Source organism: Acanthochromis polyacanthus, chromosome 2, assembly GCF_021347895.1.
Source record: "Acanthochromis polyacanthus isolate Apoly-LR-REF ecotype Palm Island chromosome 2, KAUST_Apoly_ChrSc, whole genome shotgun sequence".
Taxonomy (NCBI): Eukaryota; Metazoa; Chordata; class Actinopteri; family Pomacentridae; genus Acanthochromis; species Acanthochromis polyacanthus.
This window is the reverse complement of record NC_067114.1, coordinates 5,432,736-5,449,543: the sequence shown is the minus strand read 5'-3', so window position 1 is coordinate 5,449,543 and position 16,808 is coordinate 5,432,736. Positions and strand designations below refer to the sequence as shown.

At 39.7% G+C, this 16,808-nt stretch overlaps 2 protein-coding genes, 1 long non-coding RNA gene and 1 other non-coding gene across 5 annotated transcripts in view; 2 read left to right on the top strand and 2 right to left on the bottom strand.

The window, feature by feature from the left end:
• Nucleotides 1-33: 33 nt before the first annotated feature.
• gtf2f2a (general transcription factor IIF, polypeptide 2a) lies at nucleotides 34-6,586 on the top strand. Of its 2 annotated transcripts, XM_022195438.2 has the most exons (9): nucleotides 34-194; nucleotides 782-855; nucleotides 1,124-1,148; nucleotides 1,695-1,833; nucleotides 3,169-3,228; nucleotides 4,557-4,638; nucleotides 4,859-4,958; nucleotides 5,250-5,393; nucleotides 5,842-6,586. In XM_022195438.2, exons 1-9 carry the CDS (start codon nucleotides 129-131, stop codon nucleotides 5,962-5,964), a joined length of 813 nt encoding a protein of 270 aa, XP_022051130.1. In that variant the 5' UTR covers nucleotides 34-128; the 3' UTR covers nucleotides 5,965-6,586. The 2 variants fall into 2 exon arrangements, with proteins under 2 accessions (XP_022051130.1, XP_022051131.1); XM_022195439.2 differs by lacking the exon at nucleotides 3,169-3,228.
• A 390-nt stretch (nucleotides 6,587-6,976) lies between these two features.
• LOC110952086 (uncharacterized) lies at nucleotides 6,977-9,167 on the bottom strand. The gene is made up of 4 exons (XR_002595772.2): nucleotides 9,001-9,167; nucleotides 8,068-8,242; nucleotides 7,716-7,799; nucleotides 6,977-7,241 (listed from the first exon to the last, which is right to left on the bottom strand). It is a non-coding gene; the product is annotated as an uncharacterized LOC110952086 (long non-coding RNA).
• LOC127533009 (small nucleolar RNA SNORA31) lies at nucleotides 7,540-7,672 on the bottom strand. Its single transcript, XR_007940615.1, has one exon. It is a non-coding gene; the product is annotated as a small nucleolar RNA SNORA31 (small nucleolar RNA).
• Nucleotides 9,168-9,700: 533 nt separating the features above from the next.
• The window catches only part of LOC110952088 (protein TANC1-like), a 40,910-nt gene continuing 33,802 nt past the window's right edge, over nucleotides 9,701-16,808 (top strand). The window contains exons 1-5 of the mRNA XM_051937437.1: nucleotides 9,701-9,812; nucleotides 10,050-10,148; nucleotides 11,563-11,766; nucleotides 13,813-13,905; nucleotides 15,451-15,581. Of these exons, the coding sequence (XP_051793397.1) occupies nucleotides 10,073-10,148; nucleotides 11,563-11,766; nucleotides 13,813-13,905; nucleotides 15,451-15,581 (504 nt within the window). The 5' untranslated portion in view covers nucleotides 9,701-9,812; nucleotides 10,050-10,072. The remainder of the gene's footprint in view (nucleotides 9,813-10,049; nucleotides 10,149-11,562; nucleotides 11,767-13,812; nucleotides 13,906-15,450; nucleotides 15,582-16,808) is intronic.

The following is a 16,808-nucleotide window of genomic DNA, read 5'->3' as shown; positions in this document are numbered from 1 at the left end:
TGGCCCTCAAGAGCTGCCATACTTATATGTTATTTGTGCGCAAGCGTGTGGCGTTTGCGTTACTTGCATGTCCGCACCGTAGATATGAATAAGTATTTGCGTTGATAACAGAAGCATAATTTTAAAACATGTCAGAAAAGGGAGAAGTTGATTTAACCGGAGCCAAGCAGAATACGGGTGTGTGGCTTGTTAAGGTACGTATATAGATTTTTTAAATTAACGTGAGTCAGTTACTAATTTAACAACAGCTTAGGCTAACAGTGATGTAGCTTAGCATATGCCGCTACTAGCAAATGAAATAACGCGTCGTAGTTACCATTTGCTAACTCCACTGACTGTTAGCTAATATTAACTGGTTAAAACTACCAGTCGTAAAATGGTTTCAATGCACAACACGCTAAAAACAACTGGATTACCTAGAGGTTCCCTTTAACTCGTACAACGAAAGTTGAAAATAAAGATGAAGCCAAATTGAATTGAATTAATAATGATTGACAGCCTTACATGTAGCTGGCAAATAAACGCATTTTCCCAAATGGTGGCAGAGTAGTACAGTTTGAATCTTATAAGTCAACGCCTTGTTTTAGTGCTAATATTTCCTTGATGTGGCTCGATAAACATACATGTTAGCGTGATATGACTCTTTGATCCCAACAGCACTTTGTAACTTCATCAGAGATTTAGACTTGTGTAATAAGATAGATTGTTCGTGTTATTACAACAAGAGTCTTTGTCAAGATGTGGAAGCTGGCTTTCTAAAATGTTGTTATGTTTATTATAGGTGCCAAAATACCTCTCTCAGCAATGGGCAAAAGCGACAGGCAGAGGAGAGGTTGGGAAACTCCGAATCTGCAAGTATGTGAAATAGCTGAGCATCAATAAAATGTCTGAAGCAAGTTCCTTATTTATGTGTGTGAATTAGTACACAGCATGTAGCTATACGTTTGGCAGGGGAAGAGAGAAAATGTTATTTGAATTTGTGCTGATGAAGGGTGCAATTTTAGTAAACTACATATTTATATATGCACTGTTTTGTCATTACACTATTATTAGAGCATTTTAAATTATATTAAATTCTGCTAGGGAGTAAATTGTAATTTTCTTTCTTCTTTTCATTCCCAAGGAAAGGAAACCAAGGAAAAGCGGAGGTAAGTAATGTTTTGAAAGAACTACTATGAATCCGAGTGATTGACATGTACCAAACACATACGTGAACATCATTTGCTCATAGTTTTCCAAGTATATTCAAATATGGAGATGGATAGTTTCAGTGAAAGACAAGATGTCATCTGATTATGATTACTGTGAAATTCTCAAATAGATATGTCATGTTTTACCAGGATATAAAAGAGTAAATCACCTTATTTATGGTCTATATGTTATAGTACACACAGTATATAGCTAATTTATAATACCACCCAGGACTGGAAAGCATTTTTCTTCAGTTTTTAATCACCTGTAATTGTTCATTATTGTCATTTGGACAATTTTGAGTCATTTTAGACCATCTTTGTCTTATCTTGCACAAATTTCAAGTGTTTTAAGTCATTTCAGACAAGTTTCAGTCACATGGTATTGTACATGCCATTTCCTGTTTGCCATTTTATTTGGGTGTCCACTCCATGTGTAAATTTAACTACTATATAGTACCCTCAAACATTCAGAAATAATCTGACCGACTCTGTTCTTTACAGGTGTCTTTCACTTTGAATGAGGAGTTGACTGTGATTGAAGGTATAGAAGATAAGTCAGTGTCTGCACCTCGGGAACACCCGTTCAAAATGCAGTCAGTGGGAGGTCAGACGCTGGCTGTCTTCACAGAGACTTCATCAGGTGAGTTTCTGTTTTCATCTCTGAGCCCGTCTAAAGGATACCAAGTGTCTGGTTTGCATACTTTGCTGCACAACGAGACACCTGTAGTTTTTTTGTGATGCGAATAATGTTTTTTCACTTAAACTCAGAGGTAAGTTTTGTGTGATCAGGTGGTGGGCACCATCATGCTGCTCGTTGTAAAGCTTGCTGTCTTCATGCAGTCTTTCCCTTGCCTGCCCTGTTTGTCTCCGTATGTTGTGAGCTCTTAACAGACTTTTCCTTGAGCGTGAGGTTGTCCACTGTCCAAACACAGTACATATAAGAAATGTACTGTATGCAGTGGAGAAGTGAACACTCAGTGGAAAACAGAAGAGTCTTTGTGTTTGTCCACTCTGATCTGTGTTTCTGTCTCTCTATATAAGGGAATTTCAGTTTCAATCTTTGATCATCTGTCACTCATTTGTTGTGGGTTGACCTTTTAAGTCCACCGTCAATTACCATAGCTGATTGGGTACTTGATCAGGCACAGTGGCTTTATTTTGGAGTCCGTTAACATAGGGTAGATGCGTATCAACACAAATCACTGCTGAATTTGGAGTTGATTTGGTTTGTGCATGGGTTTCTTTGGTTCAGTTTGAATTTCACCAGCCTCGTCTGCCCTCTGAAAGTAATTAGTTCTTTTTTTTGTTTGTTTTTTGTGTTTTTTTTGCTATGGTTGCTGGTGATCTTGCACTGCAGTACTTACATTGGGAGATACACGTGTGTGTGTGTGTGTGTGTGTGTGTGTGTGTGTGTGTGTGTGTGTGTGTGTGTGTGTGTGTGTGTGTGTGTGTGTGTGTGTGTGTGTGTGTGTGTGTGTGTGTGTGTGCATCTTTGGGCTGCACAGTTAAAATATTTTGTGTACACTTTTATAACTGTTTACAATGGTATGGACTTTTTTTCCTACCAAGATCTGATCGAGAAGGCAGCTACTAATGCAGTCACAAGATGTAATGGAGCATCAAAACAATTCAGTACAGTATAAAAATGTTAACCGTTTGAATTTAAACTGGAAACATGTTTTGGTAGCGTCAAGTTTTTCTTCTGTTAATGTAAATATTGTGTATTGTGCAGCCCTGTCGTGGATGTGTATCAGTGGTGGGACAGGGTATGTGTGCTCGCTTGTTGTCAGGCCATGCTTGCTTTGCTTGTGCGCACACGTGTGTGCTTCTCAGAGATTAAGCCGAGAAGCTCTGTGATTACACGTTTTGATGTGCGACTAAACCCTGGGTGTGGTTCTTATTGTTCGATCCCCTCCTTCCTTCGTCTCCCATCCCCTGTATTTTCATGTTTACATCCCTCCCTCCCTTCCTGTAGGCCAGTCAGAAGAGAGATCTGATGGCAGCAGCTCAGGTTCGGGGGCGGGGTCAGGTCCAGGTGAGTCCTCCGTTTCGCCAGCAAGTGACAAAGTTGTATCACTGGAAATCGGATGCACTGAGCATCTGTTATTTTTATTTTTTAAAATGGCCATTTGTGGTATCGCACTGATATACCATATACATGCTTTGGAAGTTGCATGTATTGGTACAGAAACCATAGACACATTCTTCACATGTAGTGCTCAGTTTTGTCCTGGAGCAGAATACAGGCCTTTCGTACAGTTCGTACAGAGCTTCTGTTCATAGTTTGCAGTCGTCTTGGAGGTGAGACTGTGTGGTGAAACTGGGTCTTGACTGCTCTTGAGCAGAGTGCTGCTTGCTTGTGGTGTTGGTTGTGACATTGTTGGCAAAGACGGTTGATATCTGGCTGTTCTGAGTGGTAGTTTGTTGTACCAGGGGCATTATTAAGCCTCCATCATGACAAAATGTAGATGTTACTGAGATGCTCTAATCAAATGCTGCTCTACGAGATATTTTCTCATTTTTTCCTGACCAGTGAACTTTTATGAACTATGTATTGAAACACTACCAACTGAAAGTAATTTTCTTTAAGGCAGTAAAACTAATGAAGCTGTTGTATTTGAGACAAACTATCTTGGTCTTCAGTTATCTTTGCTGGCAGACGTGCTTACTGTATAGCCGTAGTGAACCGCAGTGTAGTATAATACCAACTGTGCTTGTGAAAAGGGGTGTACACATACACAGTTGGACAAGGTGCTTATAAGGGAACAATATGCAAATTTCATGAAATGTTCAAATATTTAACTATATTATTGAGTAGTTTGCTGTAATGCTGATTAATTTAGTGTAAACTCTTGCTCTGTCTCCAAAAATAAGTCAGTCATGGTGAGATGACATAAGCAGATAAAGGACATTGAATGCATAGTTTGAGCCAGTAGTTAAAGTTAGAAACCAAGTGGAAGAATATGTGTGTAAGATCTAACTTTAACTCTTGACTTGGTGTTACGTAATCACATTATTAATGAGCAGAGTTACAGTATTCGAATGACTAAAGAAACACGTCTTCAAAAAGCTAATGCAAAATTATGCAGAGAAACTGACCTTTTGATGTATTTTCCATCTTTGAAGATCAGAGGAGAGACTAGGCTGAACTAGATTCTAATAACTAGCAAAACAAACTGGGTTGCATTTCATTTATTCTCCTTTTTTTTGTTGTCTTAACACATTGCCCAGTTGTTCACCTTCGGTGTCTGTTTTCATCCCTTCTCTTTTACACAAAGTCGCTTATTGAATCTTTCTTAAGATTTAACATCGAGTTTGTTATCAAGGTTGTAATTGACTCTGCTCTTTTTGCACTTTTTGCAGATAAAATAGCCCTGGAGGGGGTGGTAGTGCAGAAAGCAGAGTGCAGAACTGCTGTCAGTGAAAGCTATATGAGGCTGAAGAAGTGAGTGTTTTTAAAATGGTGCATACACAAGTTAGTATGATAGAAACCCGAACGTTATTTGCAGTATTGGATGCATGAATGTAGATTATTTAGGTTATAAGTCTATATTATCATGTGTTGAACTACGTGAAGACAAGTTAATGAAATAGTGTCACATGTGGGAGCGTATGCAGTATATGATGCGTTTCACTTGATGAGTAAAGTATTTATCTTCTAACAGGTTACAAATTGAGGAATCCTCCAAGCCAGCCAGGCTGTCACAACAGCTGGAGAAAGCTGTCACCAGCAACTACAAGCCTGTGGCCAATCATGACTACAACGTAAGGAATCCAGCAGATTATCTTCCTTCATTCAGCTATTAGTTTTTTTTCATGTTTCATACAATATGCAGCCTGTACATATAAAACACACTTGTTTTTACCAGTTACTATAAAAGATTCATACTTTAAATCACTGCTAAGCATATTTTTTGAACAGAAATCAAAGGGAGGCAAATCTGTTACACTTTTAAAAAAATCAGTAATTACATGGGACTTGTAATAAAAGATGGCACACTGAGCCACTGCGTGATACTTGACCTCTGTTTGCTTTTTGTTTGCTTTTTGCTCCAGCGCGAGTATGAGAGGAAGAAGAAGGAGGAGGGCAAGAGAGCCAGAGCAGACAAACAGCAGGTGTTGGACATGTTGTTCTCTGCTTTCGAGAAGCACCAGTACTACAACATCAAAGACCTGGTGGATATCACCAAACAGCCTGTGGTAAGACCAGAGGACAACATGAGGGCTTTGGTTACAAAGCTGTTTATACTGACTGATTTCAAACAATGCTGCTGACCCTGACAGTTATATTCATGAGGAGGAATTGGGAATTTCGTCAAAGGCAGAACATTTGATTAACACCGTTTGCTTCACACCGCAAAAGCAATTAAATCTGTGTCATTTACAATCAATCAGGTCATGGCTTTTTTGCTTTGTCAGTTGACCAATTTACAACCCACCATACAGTTAGTTATTAGGATGATGAAATAACTATTGTCTACTGTGATAGTTTAAACATAACTCAGGCATCTGAAATCTTAAAGATTCCTTTGGATGCAACCTCTTCTAGCAAGAATTCTTAAATATTACAAGCAATGATTATAGCTTTGACTCTCTCAGAGCCAGTGATTCTGTCTTTGCTTATATTTGCTTCTTTTCCTTCTCACAGATTTACTTGAAGGAAATTTTGCGTGACATTGGCATCTACAACGTGAAGGGAACACACAAGAACACCTGGGAGCTCAAGCCAGAGTACAGACATTACCAAGGCGAGGAAAAAACTGACGAGTAATTTTAAATCCTCCCAAGGCTGACACACCACCTTTTTCTTTTACTCGATGGGGGTTCCTCCCAGACCAGGCCCTAGATGGATCTGATTTCCTTACAACGGGTCTAAAGACACAGTGGATGATGCAAAGGTTGAGTTTTACAGGGGGAGGTTGTTTTGGCATTTTAGTAGCTTAATTTGTGGGAGGCAAAAAGGAGTAATGTGAAAGAGGTTTCAGACTTTTCCTGATGTGCTTTGTGTCACAGCTCCTGCACACCCCCAAGGTCAGTATTTGAATTAGTTCTGTCCATCAGATGCATCAGACAAATTGTATTTCGGAATTATGGTTCATAGCAGTGCATTACTTTGTTTGCTATATCCAGAAGGCGTTTTATTGTGTAAAGGATAAACCTTATGAAGAGAGAAGGTGACAGTTTGTGGCTCTTTTTCTTTTTAGTCAGCTTAATAGTTTCCATTTCAAATACAATTTTCCCACACCATGGCTAATTTGGTCCAGACTTGTGCAAAAAAAAAAAAAAAAAAGCACCATTACAAGTTTGTGCTTTCTGTGCCCTTGTGTCAAACCATGTCCTCTGTAGTTTTACATTTGATTGATGTATGCAATAAATGTTTCATTACTAAATTATCTAAATGATCTTGAATTGTGTATTTGAGAAGCAACAACCTCAATACTTAGTCCAGGAAAAGCAGCAATGCACCCAGCACTGCATATGTAGAACCACTGTAAACAAATCTGCAGTAGCCAGCTGTTACAGGTTGAATTGTGTTTCACCCATTTATAAAGGGCCTTTCTGTCAGTGACCTTTATAGTGTACATAAAATGGTGCAGGTTTTTTTTTATATTTACAAGGTAGCAACATAATCTAATTCCAAAGTGCATTCAAGTGCAGTTTGATTCCCTACCTGGATAACCTGTAACTTTCTAAACTTGCGTATTGTAACCGTCACATTACTATGGAGTAAATCAAGGTTGGACTTAATTAAACTTATTTTTAAACTCACAAAAACACAAGACTGAGTTCAGTATTTTTTTATTGGAAGCCAAAATTGGCATCAGTTTTGGCATGTTACATCTACTGTATGTACTTTTGGTTGGATCCATAATGTGCAACACAAATGCTTCTGGCAGATTAATAGCTGTCAGTAAACTGTCATTTCAAACTAAATACAACAATTTAAAAACATTTATTATCAGCTTTGCTTGGCATCAGGGAGAGGTGAAGAAAAACTGCTCCACTTGTCCAAGCTCCATCAGGTTTTGGCAGTATCTTGCTTGTTACCTGCAAGAAAATTAAAACATTTAAAAAGATGCAACAACAGTGCAAAAAATGTCACAGACAGGTGTCCTGCAACAGCAGTTATATCCAGAGCTCAGCAACACCTACAGACAACTAATGAGCCTAATGTTTAGACTAGACATTTGCAGAGACTAGAATGTTTGTTGATATCTGTAAATCTGCCATGAATGAATGAGCAGTGTGCAGGAATCCATTTAATTTAGTGGGTGAAATACAACATTAAATGTACTGAGTCACATTCAACACCCCACTGTGAATCTGACTCTGATTGAACAAACTGGAATGTATTCCTCAATTCAATCTGTGCTGCTATAAAATGTAGCAGTCAGAAAGCGCAAGGAAGGCTCAGTTTAGCATCTCTATGCAAACCCAGAAGCCAATGAAGCCTGCTTCAGGTCTATCAGTGGATGCAAATTCAAGTGTACACCAACTTGAGACAAGATTGCAAGTGCTCACCTGCATTTATCCATTTGGGAAATGACTCCTCCACATCGTCTTGCAGCCACTTCAGTATCTCTTCGCTGGTTTCGTCTCTACAAGCTTGAGAATGGAGAAAAATATTACATTCGGGCTCTTCAAGAGTATGTTCAGAGGAAGATTTTCATGTAAAATTTCATTTATCGTCCCCTCTTCAATCCGAGACACCACAGTAAAGAGGCGGGCAGAAAGCGCAGGGACATTTAATGTAGCATCTGAAGTATTAAAACCCAGGATATCTCACGGCAGAGAGCCCAGGCTGTCAAAGATGCAACTTGTGAAAAGCAGTCAACTAATCACATGTCTCCAAAGTAAAGATATCTAGACATACATGTTATTGCATGAGACTTGGTCGCGGTCCTTCTGTTGGATCATCCATCTCAGACCCATCTCCTCCAGTAAGTGATGCTGCCATGATAAACATCTTTAAGACATTATGCTGAAGCTCAAACACAGACATCATCCTCCGTCTGGCTCATATGGATGTCCACCAAATCTTCCATGATCTGCAAGGGGAAAAAAAGTGCAGCATTTAACAGCCTATTTGTAAAATTCAAACTGTCAACATTGTGGTCTGTAAAAGCTGAGTTTCTACAACTACATCTGCTAGGGCTGTGGGGCAAATTGACAGTATTTCTGCATCTTAACTTAGCAAACACATAATTTAAACCATTTACTAAAACAGTTTTCAGTGACTGAATAGGTTTTTTAGTTACTAATAGAGTAAGGACTGTACGGCTTGTTCATTCCTGACATGGAAGTTAGCTTATTTCTTCGTGGATTAAAGGTTAACATGGCTAACGCTAAGTTACTACAAGCAAACGAGAAACCTAATAAACATCGCACTGTCGACCAAAGCAAGTCAGGCAAACCATTTAGTGTTGAGATAAAATAATAAATCTATTTTTTGTCAACTAATCCACTGAAACGGTAACATTACGATGCTACTGTTAGCCACAAAACTCCAGTTAGTATTAGCTAGCAGCTTCCGGTGCTATGTTGACTTTGTACCCCCTTTTCTAAAAAAAAACCCTGTCGTTCTCACAACTCTAGAAGTGTTGCTCATCGATTCTGTTTACTTCAATAGTAATACCTATGTGTGGTAATTTTACAAAGCCGGTTGTCTTTTATACTAAACCGGGGTCACAAAATGGCTCGAGCTAATTTTACACGTGTCCACTCACTTGACGCTAAAACTGTACTGGCTTCGTTACGGTTATTTTTTTTCTAAATTTAACCTCCCAAAGCTACGTGAAATACTTACGATAGATCACGTCCATAGATATGTTTGAACCTCTGAGATGGTGCTGCATTATAAACTGAAGACTATCTTTTGTGTCTTGAACTTCTCCTGAGCACAATCAGAGAAAAGACCGAGACGACGTTAGCTTCCAGATTATATAGCTCACAAGCTGTGGCTCATATTCGCCCCCTTGTGGACAAACAGGAAATTAGTATTTACACTGTCGCCCCCTGGTGTTCACAAGTGGACATGACTCGAATTTATCTTAACATCAATCGTGCTAATAATTGTGGCACACATGATTTAATGTAAAAGAATTATTGCTTAATGTGTGATTTTTTCCCCCCACTGAATAAATGAGTTTCCTCATTGTTTCATTGTGGTCCTATATTATTTAGAAAAAAGCTTAATTTATTATAATAATAAATTTATTATAATAATAATAATTATTATTTTTATATATCTTAAATAGGGGTGCCAATAATTATGGAGGGCACTGTATGTATACAAATTTAAGTTTTATTTTTTATTTAATGTTTTAAGGAGATAAGACATTGTTCAGGGAGTCCTTTGCCAAGTTTACCCTATTGCTGAAATAAATAATGGAGGTAAAACAAACAATTTGTCCAAGTTTTAAGATCAAACCAGGTCACAAGAAATGTTGAGCAAGAGTGAACCACGCATGTGCACAAGGCGCGCTCCCTCCTCCTCCTTTCATCATTTTGTGGAGGTGCATCACTTCTTAATTGGACTCTGCCAGTTTAAATGGTCTCTTATCAGCTGCCTGTGGATTAATGTGAAGACATGGAGGCACCAAAGAAGACTTAAAAGAGGTAACTGAAGGCTTCATTTTATGGTGACATGATTTTTAATGTGTGCCCTGACTTGTATGCGCCGATAATTAGTTTAAATAAACAATTTATTAATGACTAGACAGTTCTGTTTAAAAAAAAAATGCATCATTGAAATCTGGCACTCAGGCAGTTGAATTAAGAACTAACGGCAGGGGTAATGTTGCCTGAAATAATGTGCTCCTAATGCAAATTAAGGTTTTACTTTTTCCTCCACAGGCAGTGAACAGTGAAGCCCAGCTATGTTCAGAGCAGTTTTTGGAAACAAGAGAGATGGGGGAGGAAAGCGAGGGGAAAAGAAGAACCAGAGACGTCCAGGCAAGAACAAAACCACTGAAACTTATTGCCTATCAGAAATGTGGCATGCATTCTTAATAATGATATTGAACTGTGGTCTCCTGGGATTTCTTTGATGTCATTTAATCGCATTTTTAATCAACATGCTCTCAGCCATGGGTCACAGATGTGTATATGGGGAGATTTCTAGTATGTTGTGCACGCTAGGTCTTGTATTATTTGATGGTAATATTCAGGTTCTCTTCTCTTGGGTGATTTAAGTAGAGCCATTTCAATTAGCCTAATTCATCAGCGTGTTCCGTCCTTCACACAATGTCCCGCTGCTTGCATTTAAAGTGTGTCAGGCGAAGTTAGAGTGGGTTAAGCAAACATCCTGACCTACTAAACAGTAGCACATACCAATTTTCACAAGAATTTGCGCCTCACAACTAAATGAGAAAAACCTGTTATAAAAATGCATCTGCTGTAAACTAGGTGAATGTTTTGTCGTTCTGAAAAAAGAAGCAGCTGACATTTTTTGGAATATTTTGCCATTGAAATGAGACTTTTTGTATTTTTTTGCAGGGTGAACTAGTCAACTTGCTGCAGTACAGAAGAGATTTCTAAGTGCGCAGTGGAGATGCATGGACATAAGTAGAGCTCAGTATTAGAGCACCCATGTTGCTCATTAATATTTAATCAGGTGCTGCACTGAGTTGCAAGAACAGAGAGGAAGATAGAGAAGTGTGTCAGTCTCATTAAAATCACATAGTATGTTTACAGTACAGTGGCATGGCTCTGATCATTAATAGAGATGTCACTTCTTGATTTCTCCTCAATACATCTTAGCAAAAAGGCACTGATTCTTCTACATTTGCAGGAATTAAGCAACACAGCATATCATGTCAACTTGTAATATTAGGTAGTGGGCATCAACAGCAACAACAGACTAATTTAAGGAGAGGAGGAGTGAATGACTAAATTACACTACAGGCCAAATTGCTGCACTCAAGTATGATCACAATAAGTGGCAGCAACATCTCTAATCACATGGCTTTTCGAGATCCCATGCATAATGTCAGTTTCAAGACACAAGATCGGGTTTAATTGCAGTCATAAGAGTGGGCATGAAAATGACTGAAGTATTGAATTGAAATATAATAAGTGTAGCCTGTTTAATGAGTGTGATCCCATTCCTTTAAATAGATGTTCTGGCATTGCCAACTTTCCATTACCTCATTCAGCAATATGCCTCCAAGACAAGTTATGTTTGCTCTGTCGCAGCCTTATGTGAGGGAAATTTTATAGGCTACTGCTCTCTTTGCGATAAGTTAAATCTGCAGCACAGCCGCAACTCAACTCGGCTTTTGTAAATATGCTTTTAACTGTGTCTCTTTAACCTCAACACCTACCCTCCTCTTTCTTTTCTCTACTTTCTCCTCTGTATTCGATATAGGTGGTGAAGTGTACACCCACAGCACCCTGCAGAGGACTCGTGGCCAGCGTGCCGCTCACTTCCAGGACCGTGACGGCGGCTACACCGAAAGCCCAGGAAGACTGATGAGACTGACCAAGGGTGTGTCCATCTCATTGCCGTCCTCCCCTCTTCTCCCTCGCCAGCCTGACATAGTTCCCTCCCAGTCGTATATCAAGTTCCCAGGTGGGTTAAATTTAAAATAGTAATAAAAATCAAAACAAGTCATGATCTCAGTATGTGCAACGGAGAATGACAAGGAGCTGTGCATCAGGGAATAGCTGCAAAAACAGCAGAATGCTTTCATGGGTTTGCCTTGATTACCAGAGAGCTTCTGTGCGTTCAGCTGTTTCGTATATGTGGCAGAAAATACAAGCGCATACAGCCTGTGCCCCGGGGCCCAAAAACATGTGACAGATTGTCAGAGTAAATAATTGAGCGAATAACTTTAGGCAAGGAACCCCAATTAGGTAGGTCAACTTTGAGATATTACATTTGTTTGGATCTATTCATAAAATATTCCACGAAGTCACGAAGTGTATTTTTTGGTTGTAAATGTAGCTGTGCAAGTCTTTCTTCTCCATCATTAACACCTTAACATGAATATAGGTCGGGTAAAAATCCTGCTGCTGCATTTTGAATAGCATCATCCCATTCTGAATTAAATTAAACACTGTTTAAAAGCACAAAAGGTCCATGATTCAACTGCTGTAAACTCTTTAATATACCAATATTACAGCAACAATAGCAGCAGCAATAATTCCTTTCTTTGTAATAAGAGTGTGTACCTAGCATAACAGCAGTTTCTTATCTTTTCTGTACTCTGTAGGGGCATGCACTTGATGAATTAATATGTGCTGCACACTATCCTCACTGTAAGAGTCTAACGAACAAAATGCCTCCAAGTTTTGAGTATTTTAGGGAAAAAAAGTGGTTGTTTTGGGGTTTAAAGATTCATTTTTATAAAGAAATGTGATTTTTTTCAACAGCTGGACCAAATATGTTTCCTATGCCACTTAAATTGTGCAGTATTTACAGTTTGGGGTTTCTGTCGCACTGGTGAAGGCTGCATACGGGACCACGATTTTTCTGCAAATTATCTGATGGCACAAACTCATGCCATAAACACAGATTTAAAGTGAGCACCAAGCGATATTTCCCCTTCGGCAGATGAATATGAAAATATAAGTGCAAAACTCTGTAGTTAAATCATTCTGCACAGTGAAGATTAAAAAAACACAGTTGTGAAAGGGACTCTTGTTTGAATACATTTAAGGCATCATCTACATAAAAATGAGCCCAATTTTGCATTTTCCATGAGGTTCATAACTTATAAAGAAGTCGTATAAACAAAGAAATATTAATTCCTGTTAAAAATACAATTACCTAAAAATACTGAAAGTTCTACAACATTTTAATCATATAAATCCTATTTAAATTGTTGATTTAAGAAGAAACAAACTGCATCTTTACCCGGATTGCCTCACCTGAAAAGTAGCACTAGATGGCAGTGTCTGCAGCAATTACAGCCATTCAGAAAAAGGTGCTATTACCTTTCATTGCATGCAGCACTGCCTTGTTTTTTCCCAGTCCACTGAACAAATATGACGAGAAAAATTACAGCAAGGAAAAATATGTAGTGCCAGGGCTTTTGTTTCTTTGGCAGTCATGCAAAATCGAACCTTAATAAGTACGTTAGATGTTAGATCGCAAGGCGCTCCCAAGTCTATCCACAGGCACGATTCAATCACTGAATAACCTTGAGTGTAAAAAAATCAGTTCATGTCAGTGTTTTCAAACATCTCATCCTTGAATGATCTTCAGTCCTAAAGAATCTGCGCTTCCACGAACCCTAAGATGTTGTTGCATAAATTGAGACACACCCACACACAGAGTGCACCGCTGTCCTTACCATCACACACACACACACACACACTCTCACACACAAACATTGGCAGTGGTGATATATTATACATAAATGCCCACGGTACGGTAAATATAGTACTGTTTGCATACATGGCTCACACTCTGTACATTCTACTCCGTTCTCCTGGGACACAATTCAAATTCTGCACCACAGATCTCATCTGGGGAGGCTTAATCTCTCTCATTCTCCCTCTCTCTCACTCACTTTCTTTCATATCCCTCCCTATCTCCACCCTCAATCCTCCCTCCCTCCCACCCTGCCTGCTCTCCCTCCCTCTCCCTTCTGCTTCTTTGCTGTGGCCAAAGGACGGGTAAGGAAGCTGGAGTATGTGGATGGCTCTTCCAGTGCGAGAGAACCTCTTGTCTTTGCCTCGTGCCGTGGCAAAGCAGACCACAGAGGTGAGAACAGGAGCATGTGGGCGTGTATTTAGCATCGTGTCTGTTTTTCCTGGTATTGATCAGTGAGGCTGAATTAGAATGAGAATGGAGCAGAGGTGAGAGGATGAATGATGTTAAATTTAACAGAAAGTGAACATGTGTGTGTATTTTAATTACGTCTTGGAAGGTTGGAATTAAGTTTTTCTCCCTTCAGGTGTATGTAGACTGTAGAATGTCTGTGTACTGTGCAGTGTATCATTGAGAGTCGATTTGTTTTATCACAGTTTCTCCCGAGTCCTTGCCCCGACTTCTCTGAATGTTAGTTGTGCAGTTAAAGCTTAGATTAAAGCCATAGCGGTGTAAATACCCACATCTTTGCCAGCTTTCTTTGTGCTTTTGACCAGAGGTCTACCCTTAGGCTAAACAGATTTTATGAGACATCTTCCATCCCGGTTGCCAGGCACCTCTCAGCTTCCCGTTTCCAATGGCAACTGCTAGGTGGTTTGATGAATAGTACTGGACATTCAGTGTCCTCATGTTACTCCAGATTGGATCTCAGTGCTCTGCTGACTAAATGCAAAGTTTTCTCTCCTCCCCCTCGCTGAAATACACATCCTACCCAAGTCTTCAGCAGATTTTCAAGCTGTGAAAAGAGTACTGACAAAGGCTGTAACTGGAGCACCTTACAAAACAAGAATGACCAAGCTCGTCTCTCAAAACTGACCTTGATACTCTCAAGGCTGGGCTTGTGTTTGGCGCACAAGTGGGTTGAATGTAAGAGCGATGTGATGCAGTACCTTTTAAAGGGAGAGCGTGAGCCAGCAAGACAGAATGAGAAAGAGTCAGCGGAGGGAGTGCGAAATGAATGTGGTGTCTAAACGAAAAGATGTTTGTGAGGAGGAGTGAGCTGTTCCTGTAATCCGTGATGTCCTGTCATCCTGTTTATATGCCTACTCAATATGCACGTTACTCAGCTGATAACGTTACATACTTGAGGTGTCAGAATGGAGGAATGCATTGCTCAGCTGGGAGCAGCGCAGACATGGGAAAACTGTTTAAGGCTCACTTTGCTGAGGTGAGCTTGGACCTTACAGGAGCAGGGGTTGGAGGTCACAGCATCAGGGAACCTTAAATAGTCATAAATGAATGCAGCACATGGCCTGTGTCAGCCAATCTCTCCAGGAGCAATAGTGAAGGCAGAGCCAAGGCACTCCTTTCTGCTCCGGAGTCGACACAGGGCTCATTGAAATTCACAATCCGTCTCTTAACCGAGAGCACCTGGCAGGCGTGTGCACGGGCGAACTCACAACCTCACACAACCTCTTGCTGCTGCCTCAACCAGGGACTGGAAAGCCACTGTCTGTGCATTCATAATCAGTGCAGCTGGGGCTGTGCTGACCTGTGGATGCAGGCATTTCTTGCAGTTCACTGCCGATGCTGCTGGGTGGGAACCCCACGAGCAAGCTCAGCTGAAACGGGAGCATCAGTTTGATGGCGGTTTCATTTGGCCCGCCGTGTTTCCATTTTCTTCTTAATCCCTCTGCCCTGAATGTGTGTGTCTTCCAGACCTCCACGTGGAGCCCCCTCCTGGCTCCTCCCTCTCTACCCAGGAACTGATGACCAGACTATGCTTCTTATTGGGAGAAGCAACGCCCGGCACTGCTAGCTCTCCTATGGAGGACAGGAGGGAAAAGAAGGTAGGACAGCGTATTGATTTGTTGGATCCTTGCTGTCATGATGGATGCTTTATGAAACAATCTTCTTTTTGTAGATTTTAGATTGCCTGCAGGGTCTCAGGTCTTTTTTGAACATTTAAATATCATTCATTAAAGTTGATTGTTATTTAAAATGCAGTTATATGCAGTCAAAATATGTGTTAAGTACTCTATGTGATTTGACCACTCGAATCCCCTTTTTCAAATATATACATCTATATATGAAGGAGCATTATTAATGGTGTTGCTATGCGTCCACAGGGTTTCATTTTTACACTCAGTATCCTATTAGTTTGACTCCTCATGCAGAGTTATTGTACCGAATTGCATCGTGCTTATGTCGCTCCATCTCTATGCCTTTGCATTGCTCAGCCTTGGCCCATTTTCTCAGCCTCATTCCACCACCTGAGCTCCAGATTCAGTCAGTTTCACAGAGATAGCAAGGCTCATATGAGGAATGTGGGTTGTCCTGGCTAAGATAGATGAGGCTTTGGTATAAAGGGAATAACAGTGAGCTGTTCAAACTCCGTTGCCTTGTCTCCCTATGGTCTCTATGTTGCAGAAATGTTGCATCAGTAATGAAGAGGTCTAAAATGCACGTGATCAAGTAAAAGGATAAGAAATATTTTTTAAAAAGCACAAGATCTGAGAGATTTGTTTTAACAGCTCACATTTCATTGCTTTTATTGGTAAAAGGCATTACCATTCGCATTAATATATACACATGTTAAATAAAAATATTTTCAAATGAATAGATATCCTTTAAGAGACAAGAATAGATCACATACATTAAGATACTTGTAACATATGTGAAAAAAACAAAGAACGTAACAGACAGTAACGCAACAAGAGCACAGACAACAGTGAAGACAACAAAATGAAAACAGAATAAGCTCCATAAAATGTAATTTATCGCAAAGCAATTCTAGCAGTATGTACTAGTGTTGTGTATACGCCCGTATATATTTTCTTTACTCTTGAAAAGTGGTCTTGCGAGTTCAAGGACCTTTTTCAATAGATGCAGTTCTGCTCAGATCGAGCCATGGTAACTGTTTTTGAAAAATAATCTCTACTTTTTTTTCCTCCTGGCTCTTAGCTCTGCAGATTTTCCCCCCATAATAGACTTATTGTGCTCAAAATGACTTTGTATTTTGCTTTACATGCCTTTTCTCCAAGGTGCTATCCAAAACACAGGCAGTATTAACTCCA